Source organism: Cottoperca gobio, chromosome 6 (genome assembly GCF_900634415.1).
Source record: "Cottoperca gobio chromosome 6, fCotGob3.1, whole genome shotgun sequence".
In the NCBI taxonomy this organism is placed as follows: Eukaryota; Metazoa; Chordata; class Actinopteri; order Perciformes; family Bovichtidae; genus Cottoperca; species Cottoperca gobio.
In genome coordinates this window covers 8,222,415-8,244,878 of record NC_041360.1, presented here as the reverse complement: position 1 = coordinate 8,244,878, position 22,464 = coordinate 8,222,415, and the positions used below count along the sequence as shown (strand labels likewise).

Below are 22,464 nucleotides of genomic sequence, written 5' to 3'. Positions count from 1 at the left end.
ACTCAATAACTAATTTAACTCGATTTCCTCTGGATTTTATTTTATTTTACACATTTTTCTTTTAAATAAACATTTTAATGAAACTTTGATGTAGCAGGAATTGGCTTGCCTTAAAACCATAGACTGAAACACGTTAATGAACCACAAGTGGCACCAACGTTGGTTCCGCCCTGTGTTCGTCCGTACTGTTTTGACGTTACACCAACATGTCCATGCAGTGACAGTTCCGTGACCGCTGGATTGGAAATGTGTTGTTCATGAATATAAAACTTCGATGCCGCCGTAAATGTATGACTGCATTAAAATAAAGTGCTTGAGGACATTTTAATCCAAACCATGGCTCGGGTTGTGAAAGTGTTTCGGACTCTGAGGAATAACTGGAAGAAGTCCACCGTTGCTGCGAGCGTCCTATCTTACGGGGGCTACTGGCTGTATGGTAAACACTGGTGAGTGTCTCAGGTTTGGATATTTCCTCAAATACAATTAAGTATACAGGTCTGTTTGTATGTTTTATATTGTGTGTCTTGTATCTTATCAGTGACAGTGTTCTGCGGAGAGAGGCTTGCCTATTAGCCAAGGTAAGACATCACTTGTTTTTGCAAATACATTGTCATCATCTAACGTTAAACCAAAACTAAAGGTGCATTTTTAGTCCTAATCATCATCTTCATAACCTTTTTTTAGGAGTTTGGGCGTCAACAGATAGCTCCATTTGAGCGTCTGCGGAAAGCAACAGTGATCTTGAACCCTGCAGCTTGCAGTGGGTAAGAAGATTCTCAATCTCAAAACCTCCTCTGACAGTTTTATCTGGACATCCGACACAAGTCTTTCAAATAATATTTACAACTTCCTCTCTCAATCTTCCCCAGGAAAGCCAACAGCCTGTTTGAAAAGAATGCTGCTCCTATCTTACACCTGGCTGGTGTGGAGGTTACTATAGTAAAGGTATACTTAGCTTCCCCCCCTTGGAATCCATCAGTGGCTCTGTAGTAGGGATCCCATCATGTGACACCAATGTGATTATATATTACCTGCTCCTTTACAGACAGATTATGAAGGCCAAGCAAAGAAATTGATGGAGCTCGCAGAACAGACCGACATGCTGATCGTGGCCGGAGGGGATGGCACCTTGCAGGAAGTCATCACAGGTTTACTGCGAAGGCCAGATCAAGTAGGTGTCACAAAACGACCGTGTAGATCTGCCGTCAGGCTTTGGTTTTAGAGTTAATAGCAAAGCAAGATCCAAACCTTTCTTATAATGATGTCACTGATGTTCTATGTCTCCAGGACACAGTCTGTAACACACCGATTGGATTCATTCCACTGGGCTCTCACAATTCCCTGAGTCCAAGTCTTCACCTCCTCAGTGACAACAAGGTCAAGTAAGTATCTCATCAATATCGTACTGAAAGATTTTATCATGACACGGTCTAATGATTACGTTATCGGCTAATCGTCCATATATGAACATGTCCTCGATCAGTTGTGTTTACATACATGTTAGTTTACATTTTAGCCAACATGATGTCAGAATAAACAGCAAGGTTGTCTGTTGTTAACAGAGCCAGAGATTTGGTTGTGTGGTTTGATTTTATTTAACACCAATGTCTGAATATTCTTTAAAAAAAAAAGTTAATTGCTTTTTGCTCTTTGCTCTTTGAAAGGGTGGGCTTGCATTATTATGCTATTATATTATCATTCTGGCATAAAATTATCTTAGAACGACAATAATATCGCAATTGTTTCTGGGACAATAAATCGTTTTACAAAATGAGTTATTGTGACACGACTAAATCTAACCTGTGATAACCTGTGTACTGGATGTGTCTCACTAAGTAAAAATACAATACGTGCAATGGGTACGGTAGGTATCTCCTAATTGAAACACATTTTTCCACCTATTCCAGAGACATTACGTCAGCAACACTGTCCATTCTGAAGGGAGAAACTGTACCTCTGGATGTGCTGCAAATCAAAGTGAGAGACTGCTTCTGCTTACAAAACCTCAAAGTTATGAACATAGTGTACTGTACGTCTTGAATGCAGATACTTGCTTAAGTCAGTTGTTTTTTTTCCTCGTCAAATTAGCAGATGTTTTGAGAAATATATTATTTCACGCTTTACGATATTCCTCTCTTCATCAAATAGGATAACAAAGTTTTATTATCATGGAAGATTATTGTTTTGTTTTTGATATGCAGTGAAATATATATATGGATTGTATTTTTTTTTTCTATAACCTTGAAATTCAGTATGTTAATAATGAGTCCCTTACTGGACTCATTAACTGCTTACTAATACTAATACTGACTCTTTAGACCATAGTGAGGATTACTGCTTTAATTTGAAAATGAGTGAACCTTTTACAACTTGAATTTTTTCTGTATCAGAGGGCGGAAATTAATATAGTTGAGTGTGTGCACATTATAGTTTTGGTAAACATAAAGATCATGAAAAATTACAGCTTTATAACCATAGCGCATTCTAACTTTCTCTTTTTCTGTGTGTGTGTGTGTGTGTGTGTGTGTGTGTGTGTGTGTGTGTGTGTGTGTGTGTGTGTGTGTGTGTGTGTGTGTGTGTGTGTGTGTGTGTGTGTGTGTGTGTTTCTAGAGGGAGACAGAGCAGCCAGTCTTCGCTCTGATGGGACTACGTTGGGGTGCTTTTAGAGATGTGGCTGCAAAAATCAGCAAGTAAGATTACACTGTTGGTCACTCAGATTATAACCCTGGATAATTCCCCATACAAAAGAGTAATTAACTTTATTTCCTCATAGATATTGGTACCTTGGACCACTGAAGACAAAAGCAGCACATTGGTTTAGTACTCTACAGGTAAGGCTATATGTTTTTGTCTTGACATCAGACAAGAGAATAGAAGAGTTGCCCTTTTATAGAATATGATATGACATTGAAAAGCCATTTTAGCTAGATAGAGATATGGTACGAAAAAATATTTTAGGCATGTGTTTTTTTCGTGTAACTCTTAAGTTAAGACTTTTTTAAGTAGATTTTTATAAGATTAATATGAACACGGATATATACAAACTACTACCACTAAAATATAAACAGGTTAACATACTATAGTTGTCTTCTCTGATGGTTTTGATGATTGATTAATTTACATTGTATGGACCCAGTAGTAAGGTGAAATACTGCCCCCTATTTCTTTGGAGCGGGTGGCTCAGAAATACACATTGAACCTTTTTTAAATGGAAAAATATTTCTTAATCTCTTAAGGTTTCAGTGCCATCCTAGTATTCTTTATCAATCTAAATGCTGCTATAGAAGTTTTCCATCCTCGCATACATAAACGGTACATTGTTGAATACCTGTAGATATATTGCCGTAATTCTTTATTTAAATAGTTAAAAATATTAAATATCTCCACAAAAAAATTAATGCTCAAATTAACTGATTAAAAGCCGAATGTACATTATTAATAAAAATAGAAATATACTATACATGATTGTACATCATAAACATATAAAACACTGTACATTTATCTACATACACACACATGCAGCTATTTTATTCTCATACATACACATTTACAAATACAACCATACACTTACATACAACCATACATACGTTTAAAAAATGCCGTACGATAACGAAAGCAACACTAACACACTGAAAAAATCAAAAACAAACAAACAGAGAAAACCACAAGGACACCCACCCATCTTTGTTCCAGTTCATGTCATGAGGTTTTGCTGTATTTCACGTCTCCCTGTGTTTCCCTGTCAGCCATGACTATAATTCCGTGGCTGCTGATGTATTTTAATCGTGTTGTGAAATCTCTCAGGAGTGGCCCCTGGTCCGGGACGTCTCAGTGTCCTACCTGGCTCCCAGCCTCCGGCCCCCTGACCTGTCCCCTCAGAAGCCCCCCAGACCCAACCTGCTCTACCGCATCATCCACAGGCTGAAAAACCACTGGTACCCTCCTGTCGAGGGTGAGTCTGTGTCATTGTGTCGACACATGGCTGACAGCGACTTTACACCAGATCCCAACACTAAAATCCTGAGTTGTATTTTTGGTGTGTGTGTGTGTGTGTGTGTTGCGTGTTGCGCAGAGCCTCCAAAAGAGGAAGAGGAAGAGCCAGAGCCGTGGCAGGAGGAGCACCTGTCGACGTTAGAGCTTTATATTCAGACACACAACAAGAACCCAGTGAAGAGGGTCAGCCCAGTTTTTATTTTTAAAACATTGTACCTGTTCTTATAAAATCCTGACATGATTCCTTTAAACCCCATCTGCCTTGATTTTAATTAGTTTCTATTATTTGAACTTGCAGCGCTTAAATGACTCCCTGATGATCTGTGCAGAACCGGACAACTTCACAGTGGGAGAGTACATCACTGTCGGGTTAGCATATTCTGTTTTATATTAGTCTGCTGCAAACAATATGCATTATACAAATGTTCATGTTTAAATAAGTGCAAGTAAAAGAGTGTAAATGTTGTTCATTTTAGAAACAAAAAAGAAGAGGACCCCGCTGTGTTCACTAAAGACTCCACAAAACTGGAAGCCAGTGCGTGCAGGCTGCAGCTGCCAGAGGTCAGATTTGATGTTATTTCATTGTTTTACATCAAAACCTTTTCAGGATTGTGCGAATAGGAGTCAGTTTACTTTCTAAAGCTCTGTATGTTAGTTTTTGTCGTGACATTTAACTTTACATCCTGACACACTTTGCACAGGGCGCCGGTGGCTTTTACAACATCGACAACGAGGAGTATGAGGCCATGCCTGTAGAGATAAGGCTGTTGCCACGGAAACTACACTTCTTCATCAGTGCGGAGCGCAGGGAGCAGCTCCTCTTACAGATGCAGTGATGACAAGAACAGCAAGAGACAAACACTGATCTCAAGAGAAACACAAAAGCAAGGAATGAGACGGCGAGGTCTTTTTGAAAACGGATGTCGTCCGTTTTAAATGCTCATGAAGTACTGATGGATTGTTTTACTACGTGTAAACATTGATTCAGTTGAACCATTATAGGGATTACATTACATGTTGTATATTAAAGGACCAAGGCTTTGTTTCTTTAAGCCAGTAACCTGTGTACAGGTTGTCTTACAAACTGACTTTATGTTTACTTTTACTAACACATTTGAACTTGGTTATTAAAAATCTGGTCTGTCCAACTCAACAAGTGTTTTTTGTACCAGTTTGACATTTAGTGTGTAGGCACTTAGCAGGTGGCGTTGATTGATTGATTACAATCATTTGAAAACCTGCATATAACACTGCACTGCAAAGGATAAACACACAATAAAGCCCTGAAGGTTTATTTCCATTGTGGTTCTCTATTCTAACACTTAACAACCACAAGATACAGCAAAACAACAGTAAGACAGCAGATGCAGACAAATCCAATCAACATAGAAATAGAAATAAAAGGCGGCAGGTGTCAACATGCTCTCATTATCTTGAAGTGAAACATTTCAAATGGAAATTGAATATGCTACATGGTACTTTGGGACCATTTTATTAAGGCCACTTGAAACGTGCTCTGTAAAATATTAATCTTCAGATTTGTGGGCAGACTGGTTTCGATAAGGGGAACATGTGGGTTGTTGGAGGGCTGGAAGTGACGCACAGAGAGGGACCGGACAGGAAATCAAAAGTAAACCTCTTACTGAAATGTACGATTGGTGGAGTGTTGCTACGTCAGTGATGAACTTTTCACACCGGTGCATTGAGCTGGCCGTGAGCAGCCCGCACGGCTCGGGAGAGAGGTGATAGATATGGAAGAATAAAAGGACGCTGCAGAATTCTGAATGTGCCGCTAACGCCCAAGATCTTGGACCAGGAGTTTGGCAGACTCCTTGGTGAGGCTCATGCTGATCTGACAGATGGTGTAGACGGTAAATCTGCAGGATTAAGTGGCCGCATCACAGCCTCTTAGCATATTTGGTTGAAACACAAAGGGAGACTCGGTTTTATTTTTGTAGTGGAAAAAGGTTTTTGGGTAATGGTTGAATGTACTTACTATTTTGAGGTACAATTGAACTACATTTTGGAGAAAAGTATGACTTTTTACACTACATGTATTTGACAGCTTCAGTTACTAGTTACTTTTTATATCAAGATCAAACATACATACACATTTTAACATAACTGTTTTTTGATTTAGTATTGCACTTCTATTTGTGGGATCCACAAGAGACAGTTGAAACTAAATGTATGCAATAGAAGCTGATATATCCTGATTTTTAATCCCTCATATGGTTCAAGCTCTGAAAGTGTTGCATCCTGTATTTCCTATGATGCAACTGGGTAGCATCTTTAACTGTCAAAGTCCTACTTCTCTCCCTTAATGGTCATCGCTTTCAAAGCCCACGCTTCCAGTTTATAACACAGGCTTTCTGTTAATAAGCCTCAAGCAGGAAAAATAACCCAGGTGATGTCAAATGCGTTTTCTTTTCCTGGTAGAACTCCTTGTTACAAGTAAACCAAGCTTCAATTGTTAAATGGGTGTAATGTCCCTTTAAAGTATCAGTATTTAAACTAGTTCAAATTGGCTCCACCTCAGCAAAATGGTAAATGTTAAAATGCCAGTAAAAAGATTACACAGTAAAATGTGGTAATGTTTCACTCAACACGTTTTTTGCATAATGAGTACTTTAATACTGTAAGTAGATTTTGATGTAAAGAAGTAACATATCTTGAAGGCAAATTACTTTTTAAAAAATCTTTTACATCGTTGTATTTTCTACTTTTACTTGACCGAGGATCTAAATATTACTTGCAACACGAAGGGATGCTGAGGGGAGATGAGTACCTCTCATCATCATCCTGAAAATAGTGTTGTGTCTTGGAAAGCAGTGATCCTGTTCCGCGAGGGAAGAGAGAGGTGTAGGCAGACTATGAAGGAAATAGAGGAAAATAGTTATGCAAGGTTAGAAGCAGAGGAGTAGATGACACACAAACTGTATCAATGTTTTATTGTTTGATAATGGCAGTACAGTGAAATGAACAGTTGCTCATTCTATTGACTTCATGTGTACATTACTGACATCTCTTACAGTGTTTCACATTAGTAAAGGTAAAGATGTATTAGTTATTCTGTGAGTACTCTTGATTTACATTATAATCAAGAAGGAAAAAGGTTACACGACTTGGATGTGTTTGATGCATGTGTGCAATACTTGTTTCCTTTGACATTCAGTAGAGTGACACGCTGTACAAACAACTTTAATGCTGGTACACGTCTGTGAACAACTCCACAAAGAAGGCATGTTATACAGTGTTGTGTGCGTTGTGTACATTCCCTTTTACACTTAACATACACCTGTAAAGCAAACACCGTCAGAGGCAAGAGTGTACGTCTGCTGACAAGTAAATCGTCAGAGAGAGCAGGTTTCACTGGAGACAGTAAGGTCATTAAGTTCTTAATCTGTCAGCAAATACTGTTGGCGTACTGTACATACAGCAATGAGTCACTTTGCTGTAGTTAGTTTGAGAAAATCACATTTCCTTAAGGCCCCATTTAAACAACGCTTTTCAAATACAATACTATTTATGCACTTTTTTTTTTTTTTTTAACTAACCCAGAAAACATCTAGGGGGGGGTCAAGTCAATGGACAGACCATCAGCAGTTCTGAACCTGGGGATCAGCCCCCAAAAGATCATTTTTGGAATGTGATCATTAAAAAAAAAAAAAAAAAAAGAATACTTGTAGACTCTTGAAATGTTTAAAAAAGCATCGGGGGGGGGGGGGGGGGGGGGTTAAACGTCAGCCTCGTGTGTTCCAACATGGAACAAATGATCTCTCTGATTGGCAACGTGATGGAATAAATAAACCAGTGTGCCAGGAAGGATAATTCAACAGACACAGTTGGCCCGTCTTAGGAGCTGAATTCACTCGATGGGACTGTGATGAAAAGACTGAGACACCAAGCAACACAAATAACACAAAGAGATCTTTGTGAGAGACACAGACAAGCAAAGGGAATCTCTCTGAAGCGGATCAACAAGGACACTACAAACCTTCACAGACTCTTCACTCCACAACCATTTTCTGGCTCAGACAGTCATAGCATTAAAAAAAGGTAGTTAAGCATGATCACTATGTGCATCAGGAAATAGTCCAGTGGTAGACATGGTGCAGCATTCATGATACATTAGTGTTATAGAGTCATATTCATTGACAATTCAAGAGCCTCAGCGTTACATGTAACACAACAAAAGGTTTCCAGGACGCCTCCTTTTCCTTAACTTTGACTAATCGGACACGTTATCAGATCTGCCTCGTGTTAAAGGTGCATGAAAAAGGTGAACAAAGTATTTAATAGCTTCTCCATTCTCATTCTGTGAGACATCATCATAATTAACCATCCCCATTATTATATAAAAAAAAATAAAAAAATAAAAATCTACAAGTCTGAAAGAAATAGTAAAAACAAATATACATAAGGAATTTCAACTAACACACGCACACGCACACGCTTCTATAGCTGCAACTCACAATTACTTTCATTATCGATTAATCTGCCGATTGTTTTCTAGATTAATAGATTAATTATTTGTCTATAAAATGTCAGAATAATATCCATCCCAGTGTCTCAAATTCCAAGGTGATGTCTTTAAATGTCTTGTCTTGTCAGTCCCAAACCAAAAGATCCTCAGTTTAATCTGATGCAAAACAGAAAAGCATCAAATCTCCTTACTTGAGGCAGAAAACAGCATTTTTTGCATTAAGAATTATTTTAGTTGAATTATTTCGTTGCATCTCTACTCCTATTGCTTCCTTTTTGAAAGGGAATTAAATTAGTCAAAAATCATTCGATTTACTAAACATAAATCATCAAGTATGTTATTACAGTATGTTATTACAGTAGGACAAATTGGTTGCACATTATGACGCCTAGAATCTTCTATAAAAATCTATTTGAAGCACACAAACTCATTTCCAGCAGTAGAAACCTCCATGATATGAATCTTTTCTTCAGTGGACACCAAAGCTGCAGGATTGCAAATGTTTCAATGACTTCTTTATTGTGACGGGTGCAGTGGAGAGCGACCAATCATCCTGCTGTGATGACCAGACACGATCAAGACTTCCATACTTATATCCAGTGTTTCAGCCCCGGCCACTACAGCCGGAGTCAAAGTCAAACAAGCAAACGAGTGACATGAGATGTGAACGGCTACAGTATAAGACCACGCGGCTACCAAGCGGTACAGTCTGCTAGGCAAGTGTTTATCAGCCACTGTGGACTAGTGCACCAATGTTTAGTGTCCTCATCATCCACACTGTGTGGAAACAGTCTCCACAGGTCAGATGAGACACACAGAGGGAAAACAGACACCCAGGAGGGGACAGCAGGCGACAGATGGAAGTCCCAGGGTGGAGGCAGTGTCTTCGGTGTCTTAGTGTGTGTGGGACAGGAAGGCGCAAATATCCAGTGGCGTTCCGAGTTTCCCAGGCTGAGGGGGGCTCAGTGGCGCTCAGTGGCAGCAGAGGTTGTCTATGACCAGCGTGACGTCAATACCGTACACCTCCAGCAGGTCGACCAGGAAGGAGCGATCGCCCTGGGGATCCAGCCCCATGGCCCTCACGTGCTCAGCGGTCAGGATGGGATCGGTGCTCGCTGCTATGTCTGACAGGGTCTGGAAGATGCGGTTATTCAGCTCCATGAAGAACCTAGGATTACAGGATTAAAGACAAGTGCGTCACGCCACGGTTCTCTGCGTCGCATTTAAATGCTCCTTAAATACTTGGTATTTCAACCGAGGGCCTAACTGTAACTTCAAACTTTTTAGCGATCGATTTACGAAGATAAACTAAGAGTTTTGCTCCTTGTATACAGATAAATGTGGTATCTTCCCAAACAGGCTTACAAGACAGACAAATATACAAAATGAATAGTAAACATGAATAGTATCTGTGTATGCCTTCATACTTGACATGCATCAAACAGCTGGACTCATATTGTATGCGTGTAATATTCAGCTAATAGTAGCTACATTTCTGAGCTTAAGAAATAAAACTAGCCCATACTTTGCCACTCAGTTCAACTTCTCATTGTCATCAAACCAAATTTGTTCTGCATTCTTATAAGAAAACTCATAAACGTGCACTCAGAGCACGGTCACAATGCGAAATGAAATGCCATGCCATGAGCCTCCTCTTTAAACATAGTGCCTGTGATTAGGACTCAAGTACACAAGCAGCTGTGAAAACATTTGTCAAGGACTCACAGAACGAAGAGATCCTCTTCATTTGATGTGCAGTCTCCATCCACCTCCTGAGAGTACAGTAACATTTGCCTGGAAAGAAAAGGCATCATCTGACATTATGATATTTGAAAAATAGGATCTTTAGGCCTTTAATGTTGCTCCTCACTGACCAGTATTTATGAATATCCATGTTAATTTTGAATCCTTGTTTAAATAACTGTAGACTTTTGAATGTGATACATGGATCAATATTTGACAAAAGGTGTTTTAGGGCCTTTTTAGGTCAAACTAAAACATTACATAGCCGGGGGAGGGGATTTATATTCAGGGAATTGTTTTTACCACTTCAATCTCAGAGGACATCCAAGATTTTTTTCTCAGAAATGTAAGATTTAAAATCTCGTAAATTCTGAGGTTTTTATTTTGGTTTTTTTTATCAGAATATAACCCCTCTCACTTGTCTCGTTTCTTCTTCTTCAATGATCAAATGTACAGTATTTTACAGTGTGTAAAGTACCTCTGTTCGCTCAGTTTCCTGTACTTCTCCTTATCCGCCGCGTTCAGTCGGAGCAGCGGCTGCAAATGGCTTCTGTGCGTTTTCACATTCTGGTTATCGACATAAACGTCATACAGATCCTTCTTATCCTCGAAAATCTTCTCTGTGGTGCCTTAAAAAAAACAAAAAAAAACATGCTCATATATAAGGAATAATTTCCATAGATAGTGATCAATGAACCATTTACATACAGTAAAAAGGTAAGTGTTAAAAACACTCACAGGCAACGTATGACAGCTCCGTTTCCAGGACGGGGATGTCGGCTATGTTGATGTAGAAGAAAGGCCGTAATTCAGGCACAGAGACACCGATTCCAGGTAAAGAGACATTAGCCAGGCAGCAACAGCAATACACTGAGGGAAGCACAAGAACAAAGGGAGTGAAACATCTCCATGGAAATAGAAAATAAAAGGTTGCAACATTAGTACATGCATTACATCCTGACCTGCTTGTGTTAAGACAATCAGTGCAAGTGTGTGTAAGCATGCGTGTTTGAGCGTCTCACCTCTGTAGCAGACCACACCTACAGGTGGAGGGGAGAAGATGAGGATCCGTTTCCTTAGCAGTGCGAACTTCCACAGCACCATTATCTGCTCTCCGAAAAACTGGATGAACTGAGACATGCAGCCAGCTGGGTGCGTGATCTGCAGGAAGTGAAAAGTGTGTTGTTGAGAAAGTCGGCCATTTGCAACAATACACTGTACGTGTGCTCTGCTGCTTTCACACCTTCATTTCTGGGTGCATACAGCGGTTGATGCTGGTAACACTCCAGGTTGGACACGCAGTGACCAGACCATTGGCTGTTGGGGGAAGGACGGCCTTCTTATCCTCATAGAAAGCCTCCAGTGGAGAATACTGCCCCGGACACTGCAACTGGTGTCTACAAGGCAAAGACCGGAGGAAGAGGAGAAGGAAAGAGAAAGAAGAAGAATGTCAGGTACAAGTCTTCCAAGCCTTTTCAAGATCTGTAGAATTAAGCAGATTAAGTCTTGCTGAGCTGTATTTAAGCACTTCACAAATGCTTATTCATTATCTGTCAATGTTGCTCGACCATGAAAAGCTCACAGCTCATGCAGTGTAATACAAAAGGTTTAAAAGGCAATTAGTAAAGCATCCGAAAGTATGAATTCAATCACTATTATACACTGGCGGCACGATATTATACACGGGTTACGATTCAATATGTTGCGATCCCGTAAGCAAGGTGATATATAGGAAGATTTTTTGGTTTATTTTAGAAAAACTGCCAGTTTTAAGAGTTAGTTCGTTTTAGTTTTAACACTCCACCATAAAAAGACAGAACAGTGGGATCTGCATTTGCATCATCCCAGATCCTGTAACATTTAACTTCATAGCACTACGTTTTGTGCAATCTCAGCAAAGGAATTAACATTTGCCGATATCAGTAAATAATAAAAAGAAGTATATAATACGTAAATAAGAAAATGTAAACAAACAAAACAAAAATCGACAGTGTTTTTGAGAATCGATACGGTCTCATAAAACCTAATATTGCACGAGTAGGGCTGAACAATTAATAGGAATTTTATCCAAATCACAGGAAGCTCAATATCTGTTAAAAAAGGACAAATGTGTGTAAAAATATAATTCTGAAAATTGTGGGGCTGCAGAGATGTCCTGGCCTACAAATCAAATTCACATAAAAAAAATAATTTAAAAAAACTTTGTTGGTAAGATCAGACCTTGATTATTTTAACATATTTTTCCAATGAAAATAAAAAGAATTGTACAAAAATGATAATTCCCTCCAATACCGTGAAATCATATCGCAATATCAGTCAAAGTTATCACAACAGGTCTCCGTATCAATATGTTCTTACACCCCTAATACACTCTGTAAATGGAAGTCTATGTACAGGCGTTGTGTATTCAGTATCAGACACGCTTTAAGAGAATGCAAGATCACAGATTGCGCTTGGCGAGTAAACCATCCCTTGTACTTAAATTGCGTTGTGGGATCATTTGAGGACACACACGTTACATAAATACAACTTTTCCATTTGGTTTAACCACCGCAGCCATTCATGCTTAGCATATTTCACCAGGTGAGGCATCTGCTGTAAAGCCACAATACCCACATATAGACTAGATAACCACACTCTGTTCAGAATGATTCAGATCCGCTTGTACTCAGCTGGAACCGGAGCCATTTGTATTTCTAAGCCAAAACTGTGGCTGCGTCATATATTTATACATAGTCACTGAGGAGATAAGCTTTCGTGAGAGGACTGAGGCAGAAGAGCAGAGTTCCTGAGAAGACGAGAGGCCGTCAAGGCTTCTTCCACTTCCGTGCTTAAGACTTCTTACAAAAAAATGCATGTAAATAGGCTCCTGCGACGTTAGCTGAAAGTGGGACTCTGGGCTCATGTTTAATAGATGAAAAACATTTTAACAAAGACACAAGGACAGGAGGTAGGCACATAATGAGAAACCTGTAAACATGGTTAGGGGAGAAATAAATAAACAGAATACAAATAGGGTGGTGCAAAGGTAACAAAATGAGAAAAACAACCCAAAAGACTGAAAGAAGACTCACACGACCACACACAGCACACACAGCACACACAGCACACACAGCACGTCTTACCTGACTTGGTTCTCCAGGAAGTGCATGTAGCGATAAAGCAGGGTGTAGGAGGGAGACAGAATTCCCACAGACTTCATCCTCGCTCCTCGCTCCAGCTTACTCTCCACAGGCATGTTAGCAAAACAGGCCAGCCCAAAGTAACAACCTTTACGGAAATATCTAAAGGCAAAACAAAGATTGGGAGTAAACACAGAGCGACAGATTTCTCTGGAAAGGATTAAACACACCTGTGTTCCTCTAATGACTAAATATTAGAGCTGCAATGATTAGTCGACTAATTGATAAGTCATTCGACAGAAAAATATTCAGCAACTATTTTGATAATCGGTCAATTGTTAAAGTAATTTTTATGAAAAAAATGCTGGAAAATGCTGTTTTCAGCCTCTCAAATATAGAGAATTCCTGCTTTTCTATGTTTTATATCATATGAAAGTGAATATCTTTGAGTTTTGGACAAAACAACACATTTAAAGACATCCCCTTGGACTTTAAGAAACTGGGATTGACATTTTATAGACCAAATAATTTATCTATTATGGAAATAGCCGCAATAGTTGTAGCCCTACTGGATTACATGTTTGCCGATTGTTGGGGATGAACGGGTGAGTGGGAGTACGTACATGAAGTCGCTGGTGATCCGATGGGAACCGCTGGCAATTGACTTGAACTCAACTCCGTCTAGGTTGATGTCGTGAGGAAGACACCACTCTACCATATTCCCTGTCACACACACACACACACACAATAAACCATCCAGTTACTTCCCATTCTGTGTACTTTCATCCTGGCCACTTCTCCTAATTCTGTATTTCAGTCATGTAGCAAGAGGTCAGGGACAGTGAGATAGCACTGACTCAGCTACTGTAAATATATATACACTGACAACTTCCATATGAAGCTGAAGCACTGACATCCTGATCTGGGTTTCTGTTCTATGGGATAGTTAACCTTGTTTACCAGCTTAGGCTTTCTCCAACTCTTGCATGAGCTTTACAGTATGTTTGTCAGCTTGCAAACACTGGAAAAGTCAGACTAGGGAATTCATTTCTTTTGGAAGGGTTGCCCCAACAGAATGAGGGTTATTTCACCACCGTGGGTTGTGAAGTCATTTAGTAGGGTCTTGACTTTGAGATGTTAGAACCCCACCTGCTGAGACCACCATACACTCTTCACCCCCACGACTCAGTACTAAAGCACATCAGATATTCCAAGATAACAAGACATCATAGGATAATCATTTTAGGAAATGTTATCTCATCTCAAGTGAGAATTATAAACACAAAATATAAAACAAAATAACTTAATAGATCTTGCTACAATCGGATTGCTTACCTGATCTTGTATTAAAGGTAACCACAAACACAGCCACGATCTGGTCTTTTTCCTCCCACTGATCCCTCACCGAGAGGCCGGGAAAGGGAACATTGCGATCTGAGCCGAGAGGCTCCGGGCGATCCCACCCGTGCCCACAGAGCTCCGTTAGCCGACGACCAGGGCTTCCATTCCTGCTGGCAACAACAGCTGTTACACTCTTCGTCGGGCTGCAGGTGATTGTGGTGACTGTGGTGCTACTGCTGGTGCTCCACCCAGTACCAGCCGCGGTCCCTGTCGGTGTGCGGCGCCCGGCTGGCTGCGAACTTTTCTCCACGGGTGCGTCCTCCTCCCGAAGTGGCGGATGCGGCGGTGGCTGGGCCGCCTGGTTCGGATCGGGCTGTGGGATCTCCTCCCAGTCCAGCAGCGGGGCTTGGTCCGACTGTTTCACCATGGTGGCTGCCTCGGAGGACTCGGGAAGGGAGAGAAAAAATACACAAAACTCTGCTGTCCAGTTGAATCGCGCAAACTAAACACGCTGCTGGAGCCGGATCATGGTTTCCTGCTGCTTGCTGGGTTGTTTTCTCTGTATTTGTAAGCGTGTCACATCCACTGACGGGCTGCTTTTCCTCCGCCTGTCTCATTGTTTTGATGACGTCGCTGACTTCCGCCCACGTGTCTATATTACTGTTTCATACAACGACCTACTTTTGGGTATGGGGTATTTATCTTTGCCCATATTTGGCTAATTAATATTCTTATAAAAGTAGTATAGACATCCAGCTATAGTAAGTAATCCGTGATTTTTCAGTTTGATCTAGTTTTATTTTACATGTGAATGTGTAGTTTTCTTGGGATATCATTAACCATAAACATATGCATCCATATACTTTTTATAGTTCGATGTTCCCTAGTTTTACGGTAACGCTGTATAAAGTTGTTTGCACAATCAGCAGCCATTTTAAAGTCAGGTGTGTGGTTTGCGAACAATTAAGCCAATCAGAGAGCCAGTTCTGTAAACCTTGTTGTTAACCCGGTGGCATAAACAGGAAGTCATTTACATACAAGGCGCGAAATTCAAGCGTGGTGTGGTGGTGGGGGTTTCGACGTGTTAGTGAGTATACATGATAAACACACATTATTACTGGAACTTTAATTAGTTGCCTGCATTACATACGTGTATCACCATATGTGAAGCACCTTGAGATTTGACATAACTTTGGAAAATATCACCTCAACATGACTGGAATGCTCCTTTTCAATCGCCCTACAGGATTTGATTGGAAGAACTTCTTTGAAAAAATAAGTCAATAAGTAATGTTGACTTCATTATTTAATTATGGCATTTATGTTGTGTTAGTGGAAGTCAACCACACGCTTATAGTAGTGACCTTGTACCATACTGGATATGTAGGCCTTCTGGGTTTAGAGGTTGAGTATAATTTTCAACATACTTGTTTCCTCTTATCATTCTAAAGAGACATAAATGCAGGCCTAATAAGCTAATGCTCAACATCAATTACAAACTTAAGCCTCATTTTGAAGCTTGCTACCTAGTTATTTAACCTTGATTCAGCTCTCACTGTCGAGTACCTGGTGCTCATTTTTAAATTGGCTAGTATTATGTTTTTATGTAAATGGAATCTAATGTAGATAATCTAATCCTGTCTAGATGTCATATGTGTTTTTAATGTACCCTTTTTTTAATAGCAGATTTTGCACATGCAAACCAAAGACACAATTCTGCCTTTTGCACTCAAAAAGTAGCCAAAGTATTTTCCATTTAAGCATTTTTAGGGAAACCTTTGTTAAAACTCAGGCCCCAAGCATGACGAAGTTGTTTGACGAGATCAGCCAGCAGCTGGACTTCTCTAGCTGTGGAGAGGAGGGGAGCAGCAGTGACCACAGCTCTGATGACTGCACCTTCAGGATTCGAAGTCCCAGGATTCGAAGTCCCATGATCCGCAGTCCCAGCTCTGCGTGCAGGACGCCCAGGGTGCGACGCCACTGCAGAGGAAGCAACACCTTATGTTCCCCTATACAGTGCACCAGCCCCATACCTTACGCTTCCTGGAGCAAACTGAGGCTCTGTGATTCTCCCAGCACACCCAAGGTGGGGGAATAATTCAGATTGATTGTCGTCTCAATATTAAATCAGTTTCACTTCAGTGAGATGAATTGTTTTTCTCTTTTCTTTTTTCTCTCCTTGTAGAGCCTACTCTCAAAGTCATCCCAGCCTTGCTCCAGCACTAAGATGGGTCGCCCTCAGAGGTCCCTGTGTTTCGCCTCAGCTGCTGCTAACCTCACCCAGGCTCCTTCTGTCAATGTGAATCCATTCACCCCCAACACAGTCCGCAGGAACAGCGAGCAGCAGTGGAAGAACTGGTCTAGGAGTGATGATGATTATGGACGCAGGTAACTACTGCTTTTATTGTAGATCTGTAAGGGTATGAATTGTAAACGCCAGTATGTGCCCAGTATTTTAATACTCACAGAAGGGATTTTTATTTTGAGGATAATGTGGGAAAAATTTGAAAATTAGTCCACTTGTATTATGGTGCATGTGTCACAATGAGGGCTGTTTTGTTTATATTTTTTATTTTTTTATTTGATTGTCGTCTTTTGAGATGTAGATGACCCACACGGTTTGAATTCTCCATCTTTCTGTTTTTTGGCGCCCTTACGCATAGGCCTCACTTTTTAATCTCTTACCAATGAAGTTTATTTTCAGATTATGTAAAGGTCTAAAGGCCCTTCTTCATCTTTCAGGTTGAAACACAGCCTAACGTCATCTGAGGAGGATGATGAAGCCTTTCTCCCACCAAAGGTACAACAATGTTTATCAACGCTTCTCTGGTGGATGTAACCCTCCCCTCTCAGATGCTTCTGATATCATCATCATCAGGCTTTGTCATCTTCGTCCGCCTCCTCACTTCTTGTTTTGTCTAAAATGACATGCAGCCAGTCCTACTTCCGGGATTTCTCTAAGGAATCTCCAATAAAAAGAAAGATCTGTCAGAATCTTCTCAAAACATTATCCCTCATGGAAGTGCTACCATATTTGGTGACCCCCCCCCTCACTGAGCTCTGTGACGCGTGTTCCTTCTTTAGACATTTCTTTTGGTTTTTACCACAATGCCCTCCGTCTGTTTATCTGGCAGAGGCGAGCTATCCAAGCCTTCATGCTGTCGCGCTATGAGAGTGAGTTCCTGGAGCTGGAGTGCATTGGCGTGGGCGAGTTTGGGGCAGTTTACAAGTGTGTGAAGAGGCTGGATGGTTGCTTCTACGCCATAAAACGCTCTCGCCAACCCCTGGCAGGCTCTGCTAATGAGTGAGTCAGCAGCATGTCTCTCTCTGCCAGAGACGGAACAGTCCACGTTTTTATTTTGTACCTGAATTGATCTAATTTATTGGACAATTTCTTTTCTTTTTTATGTCCTCAGGCAACTGGCCCTAAAGGAAGTGTATGCGCATGCTGTTCTTGGGCACCACCCACATGTTGTTCGCTATTATTCAGCATGGGCAGAAGACAGTCACATGATTATTCAGAATGAATACTGTGATGGTAGGTTTCCCCTTACCACCAAAAGCACAGCTTAGGAAGACTTAAATTAAATTCTAAATACATTTTAGGTGGAATAGATTGAATTATGTGATTTTTGATGTGTGGCTGCCAGGTGGAAGTCTCAGTGACGTCATTGTGACGAAGGGGGTGCAGGGTGAGCTTTTCAAAGAGGATGAGTTGAAGGATCTGCTCTTACAAGTGTCTATGGGGCTAAAGTACATCCACAGCACAGGCCTCGTACACCTGGACATCAAACCAAGTAAGTCTCAATGAGCAGTTCTCAGTTTGAATTCATTGGATTGTCCAGTTTAAACCTAAAGTCTCTTGTGTCTAAAGAAACCTGCCTTGTTTCAACTCTTTGTAGGTAATATATTCATTTGCCAGCCTCCTAGCATAAGTGCAGTGGGTGAGGGGGAGAGTGAGGAGGAAGATGACGGAAGAACTTCAGCAGGAGTAGTCTACAAAATTGGTATTATATTTAATGTTTGATACGTTTCTATCTTTTTAAATGTTTGTTTGCCGTCTAATCTGATTGTTTTGTGCAGGGGATCTGGGTCATGTGACGTCAACCAATAGTCCCCAAGTTGAAGAAGGGGACAGCCGCTTCCTGGCCAGCGAGGTCCTGCACGAGGTAACAAATGTTCCATAATGATAGTGTTAAAGGAAAAGTAGGGTTGGGGTCTGAGTTGGTCTGTAGGTTTGAAAATAAATAAAATTAAGCGGTCCACCTATGTTTGCATTGTTTCAAATGTTCATGTCAACTGTAATCCCCAGGATTACAGCCACCTGCCCAAGGCAGACATCTTTGCTCTGGGCCTTATGATTCTGCTGGCAGCCGGTGCTCCTCCACTACCTCAAAATGGAGCAGAGTGGCACAGCCTTAGAGAAGGGCAGCTCCCAAAACTGCCAAAGGAACTATCGCCTCCCTTCAGAGACCTTCTTCAGGTAGTCCTTTCTGATTTCTGATATGTTTTTGTTAAATTGTTTGAATATTTAAATGAAATATTATATTTTTGAGCTGCCACCTGTATGAATACCATTTCTATGTAGTGACAAAAGCACTTTTTCTCTTTTGTGTCAGTTGTTGCTGGATCCAGACCTGACAAAGCGTCCATCTGCCAGGGAGCTGTGCAAACACACAGTCTTGCGGGACGAGAGGACTGGGAGGGAGGCCGTTGAGCTACGCAGAGAGCTCAATGTAGAGAAGTTCAGGACAGCCATGCTTGAAAAGTAACTTATAATTTAACTCAGTTCTAGGTTTCATGTCCCCGTCATCTTCATCACCATTCATTCTAAATACTTGCATGGCATTTAAAAGCATTCACTTATTTCCATTGTGTCCACAGAGAGCTCCAGGAGGCTCGACAGGCAGCTTTGTCACCCAAGCAGATCCTCCCTCCTGGGCGGAAACCCGCTGCTAAGATGGGGTCACTACCCAGAGCAAGGAGGCTTGTTGGTGGGAAGATTGCGCGATCCATGAGCTTTGGTTGCACAGGGTACTGAGTCTGATGGGACATCATGAGGCCTACATGCCTGTACGATATGTGATGCCTTCTGCAACCAGGCTGTGTTTAAAGGGGTAAAGTGTCTCTAGGAGAAGACAGTGAGACAATATTCCCTATACAGCAAAGTCTCAGAACTGTGGACAGCATTTGTTTTAAAGGATAAATCTGACGGACTCAAACACCTTTTCAAGTTATTTTCTGGCAGAGGCGAACTGTAACTGATGCAGACCAACGTGTTTTTTTTTTAAACTGTAAATAAACATTTTAAGCATTTTATCAGATGGATTTCCTTGTTTCTTATTTGATTTAGCTCTGCAACTCTTTTTTTTACTTTGTAATCCAAAAAGCACATTCAAAGAGGCTGTTGGACAAAGCCACACAGGGACTTTCCAGTGGCATGTTTCTCTTATCCAGAACTGCAGGCAGCTGTATGACTGTATGTGAAACAGTGACTATGGGGTGGACTCGGAAAGTAGGGACTACTTGAGCACTACTTATAAAGTAGTTGTAAAGTTTTAAGGAGTGTTAAGGAAAAACACAAGAAACTACTACTGCAAATAAATGTTTTTAGAATGGGTCATGTGATTAAACTGTTTACAATACTGCTTGATCTTTGTATTTCATGCAATAATTTAGGCTTTTTAGAACCGGTCACATCAACCCAAAGTGACATAGCTAACTATCTGCAACATAATTGCTAATACTAATTTGATTCATAAATAAAACAAGTCGTAACTAGATAAATCAAAGATAAACACTCTTTCATCGCCTTGACTTGGCAATTAGAGGAAGACTATTTTAACTTTACATCTGTTTCTTTTGACGATTTATTAATCGCCCGTGTGGTTAACGTTATCTGACTCTTTGTGGTTTCGGTTTTGTTTTGTTTGAGTGGACTCGCCACAGCGGATTTTCCATCGATAGATATAATTGCAATAAACAACACCGGATTGTCCGACTACGCTTGAAGGCATCCAAGGCATCTTCAGGGTCCATCCCCTTTAATCTCCATTACACGCAATACAAGACTTTTAGCTCGGCTGCTGTTTTCGTGCAACTCTCTCGACATTCGCCGGTCGACGGTCCATGGCGCATCAATAATTAATGGGCAGTTATTTGTAGGACATAAAAAACAAAACTGAAGAACCCGGCATAAGAAACAAATGTGAGTGAATGTAACCATACTGTCGAAACGTATTTAGTTTTACTTTTTCTTAACGTTAAGTTTGACGCTCGGAAGTTAATGTTAGCTAATGTAACATAGATAACCCAAGTTAGCTTTACTTTCTAGCTAGTTTACAGCAAACTCTCGGAAACTATTCTGTAAATGCAACCTTAGCTTAGTTTGTTTCCTCCTGGTTTGTAGTTGATACTTTTCTATGGCTGTTTACCTCTTTGAGTGGTTTAGCTAAGTGAAAAGTATGTTTCATCACTTCAGTGCGTGCCTTCGTTGAGCTGTCGTTGCTAACGTTACTCTCTTTATTCTTCTCTACATTTAAAAGATTTAGAGTTATTATCGATGGATGAACTCGGAAACCCAACCAGTGGGAAAAACGCCACCCTGGTATTTTTTGCCTTCCTTGAAGCGGACTGTAGTTCTCCAGAGTACGGGAAGGAGCTGATCTCCCTGGGCAAGGAACTAAATATTTCCCGGGACATCAACTTCAATGCCCCCAGGAAAGAAGTTCTGGACTATGGAGACCTTGAAACTGATGGTCACCTGTCCAGTTCCATTAAAGCTGCTCTAGATGATGTGCAGCCTTCAGTGGAGCTGCTGTGGCCTGGTGAGTAACTCAGTAGCTTTAAGATGTACTAAGGTCACACACAGGATGTATTCTAGAGTCATGTAACACTAAAGCCACACACTCTGATATCAAATCAGATGTTTATTTCCTTTTTTTGTGGCTGATATTTCTCCAAGCTAAATGTAAGCCTTCTGCTGGATGTATCGATACTAATTAAACATGTCCTTGTGAAAAAACAAAACACTTTGAGGTGACAGGCAAAGTCAAACCTGTAGTTTGACACACCCGTTTGCCCATGTAAAGTTGTTTCCAGTTATAGTAACAAACAACTTGTGACTGTAAGTGAAAGCAGAAACAGCCATTACCATTTCATGTAATTGGTGACACAGTTGAAGCAAACTTACATACACATTCATACACTCCACTTGATTACTGTACAGTACGTCATCAAACTATATGTGCTACAGAGGTAACCACGTGTGGTATTGGAGTCCAGAATATTATTAAATGATGGTTAATTCCTGTATGTTTATTCATGAAAACCAGTATTCCACTATCCTTGCTATTGAATCCAGGAACAAATATTATGTTCACTAAAGTGTGCTGATGTTTGGGAAATCTGGTTTTCCTGTAGGGGGCCGAGCAGAGGCTGAAGACCTACAGCAGATTGCAGCAGGGCTGAGAGAAATTGCAGACCAGATTGAAGAAAATGTCTTGGCTCAGGCCACCCAGAACCTGAGCAGGAACATATCAGCCTCCCCCTCTGAAGTGAGTCTGCTCTGAGCACAGATACACACACTAGTAATAATATGCATCCAGTTGTGCTTGTGTTGTTACTCTGATTACAACTGAAGTTTGACGACTTAACCGTTAACAATGTTCACAGTTGCAATAACCAAAGCGTGGTCTTCATTGATTCCTTTTGTTCTTTTGTGTTTTCCAGCAGTGGAAACAGCACCTTACCCGGGAGGTGGAGAGGGTGATGAGGCAG

General features: G+C 40.7%; 3 protein-coding genes across 6 annotated transcripts; 2 read left to right on the top strand and 1 right to left on the bottom strand.

The window, feature by feature from the left end:
• The first annotated feature begins 150 nt into the window (after positions 1 to 150).
• agk (acylglycerol kinase) lies at positions 151 to 5,146 on the top strand. Its single transcript, XM_029434624.1, has 14 exons — positions 151 to 446; positions 539 to 578; positions 685 to 764; positions 870 to 945; positions 1,046 to 1,171; positions 1,288 to 1,382; positions 1,908 to 1,977; positions 2,611 to 2,690; positions 2,774 to 2,831; positions 3,805 to 3,952; positions 4,073 to 4,176; positions 4,292 to 4,362; positions 4,470 to 4,554; positions 4,695 to 5,146. Exons 1-14 carry the CDS (start codon positions 337 to 339, stop codon positions 4,827 to 4,829), a joined length of 1,278 nt encoding a protein of 425 aa, XP_029290484.1. The 5' UTR covers positions 151 to 336; the 3' UTR covers positions 4,830 to 5,146.
• Positions 5,147 to 7,863: 2,717 nt separating this feature from the next.
• dennd11 (DENN domain containing 11) lies at positions 7,864 to 15,329 on the bottom strand. Its single transcript, XM_029434197.1, has 9 exons — positions 14,680 to 15,329; positions 13,968 to 14,067; positions 13,348 to 13,506; positions 11,466 to 11,619; positions 11,245 to 11,383; positions 10,961 to 11,092; positions 10,701 to 10,851; positions 10,205 to 10,273; positions 7,864 to 9,647 (listed from the first exon to the last, which is right to left on the bottom strand). The coding sequence occupies exons 1-9, from the start codon at positions 15,110 to 15,112 to the stop codon at positions 9,452 to 9,454; spliced, it is 1,533 nt and encodes a 510-aa protein (XP_029290057.1). The 5' UTR covers positions 15,113 to 15,329; the 3' UTR covers positions 7,864 to 9,451.
• A 312-nt stretch (positions 15,330 to 15,641) lies between these two features.
• wee2 (WEE2 oocyte meiosis inhibiting kinase) lies at positions 15,642 to 20,004 on the top strand. Of its 4 annotated transcripts, none has more exons than XM_029434196.1 (12): positions 15,642 to 15,772; positions 16,478 to 16,771; positions 16,871 to 17,073; positions 17,428 to 17,485; positions 17,820 to 17,989; positions 18,102 to 18,223; positions 18,336 to 18,482; positions 18,588 to 18,692; positions 18,769 to 18,854; positions 18,998 to 19,168; positions 19,305 to 19,453; positions 19,570 to 20,004. In XM_029434196.1, exons 2-12 carry the CDS (start codon positions 16,487 to 16,489, stop codon positions 19,724 to 19,726), a joined length of 1,653 nt encoding a protein of 550 aa, XP_029290056.1. In that variant the 5' UTR covers positions 15,642 to 15,772; positions 16,478 to 16,486; the 3' UTR covers positions 19,727 to 20,004. The 4 variants fall into 4 exon arrangements, with proteins under 4 accessions (XP_029290056.1, XP_029290055.1, XP_029290053.1 ...); XM_029434195.1 differs by having other exon boundaries at positions 15,651 to 15,772; positions 16,447 to 16,771; XM_029434193.1 differs by lacking the exon at positions 15,642 to 15,772 and adding an exon at positions 15,795 to 15,960.
• The last annotated feature ends 2,460 nt before the right edge of the window (positions 20,005 to 22,464 follow it).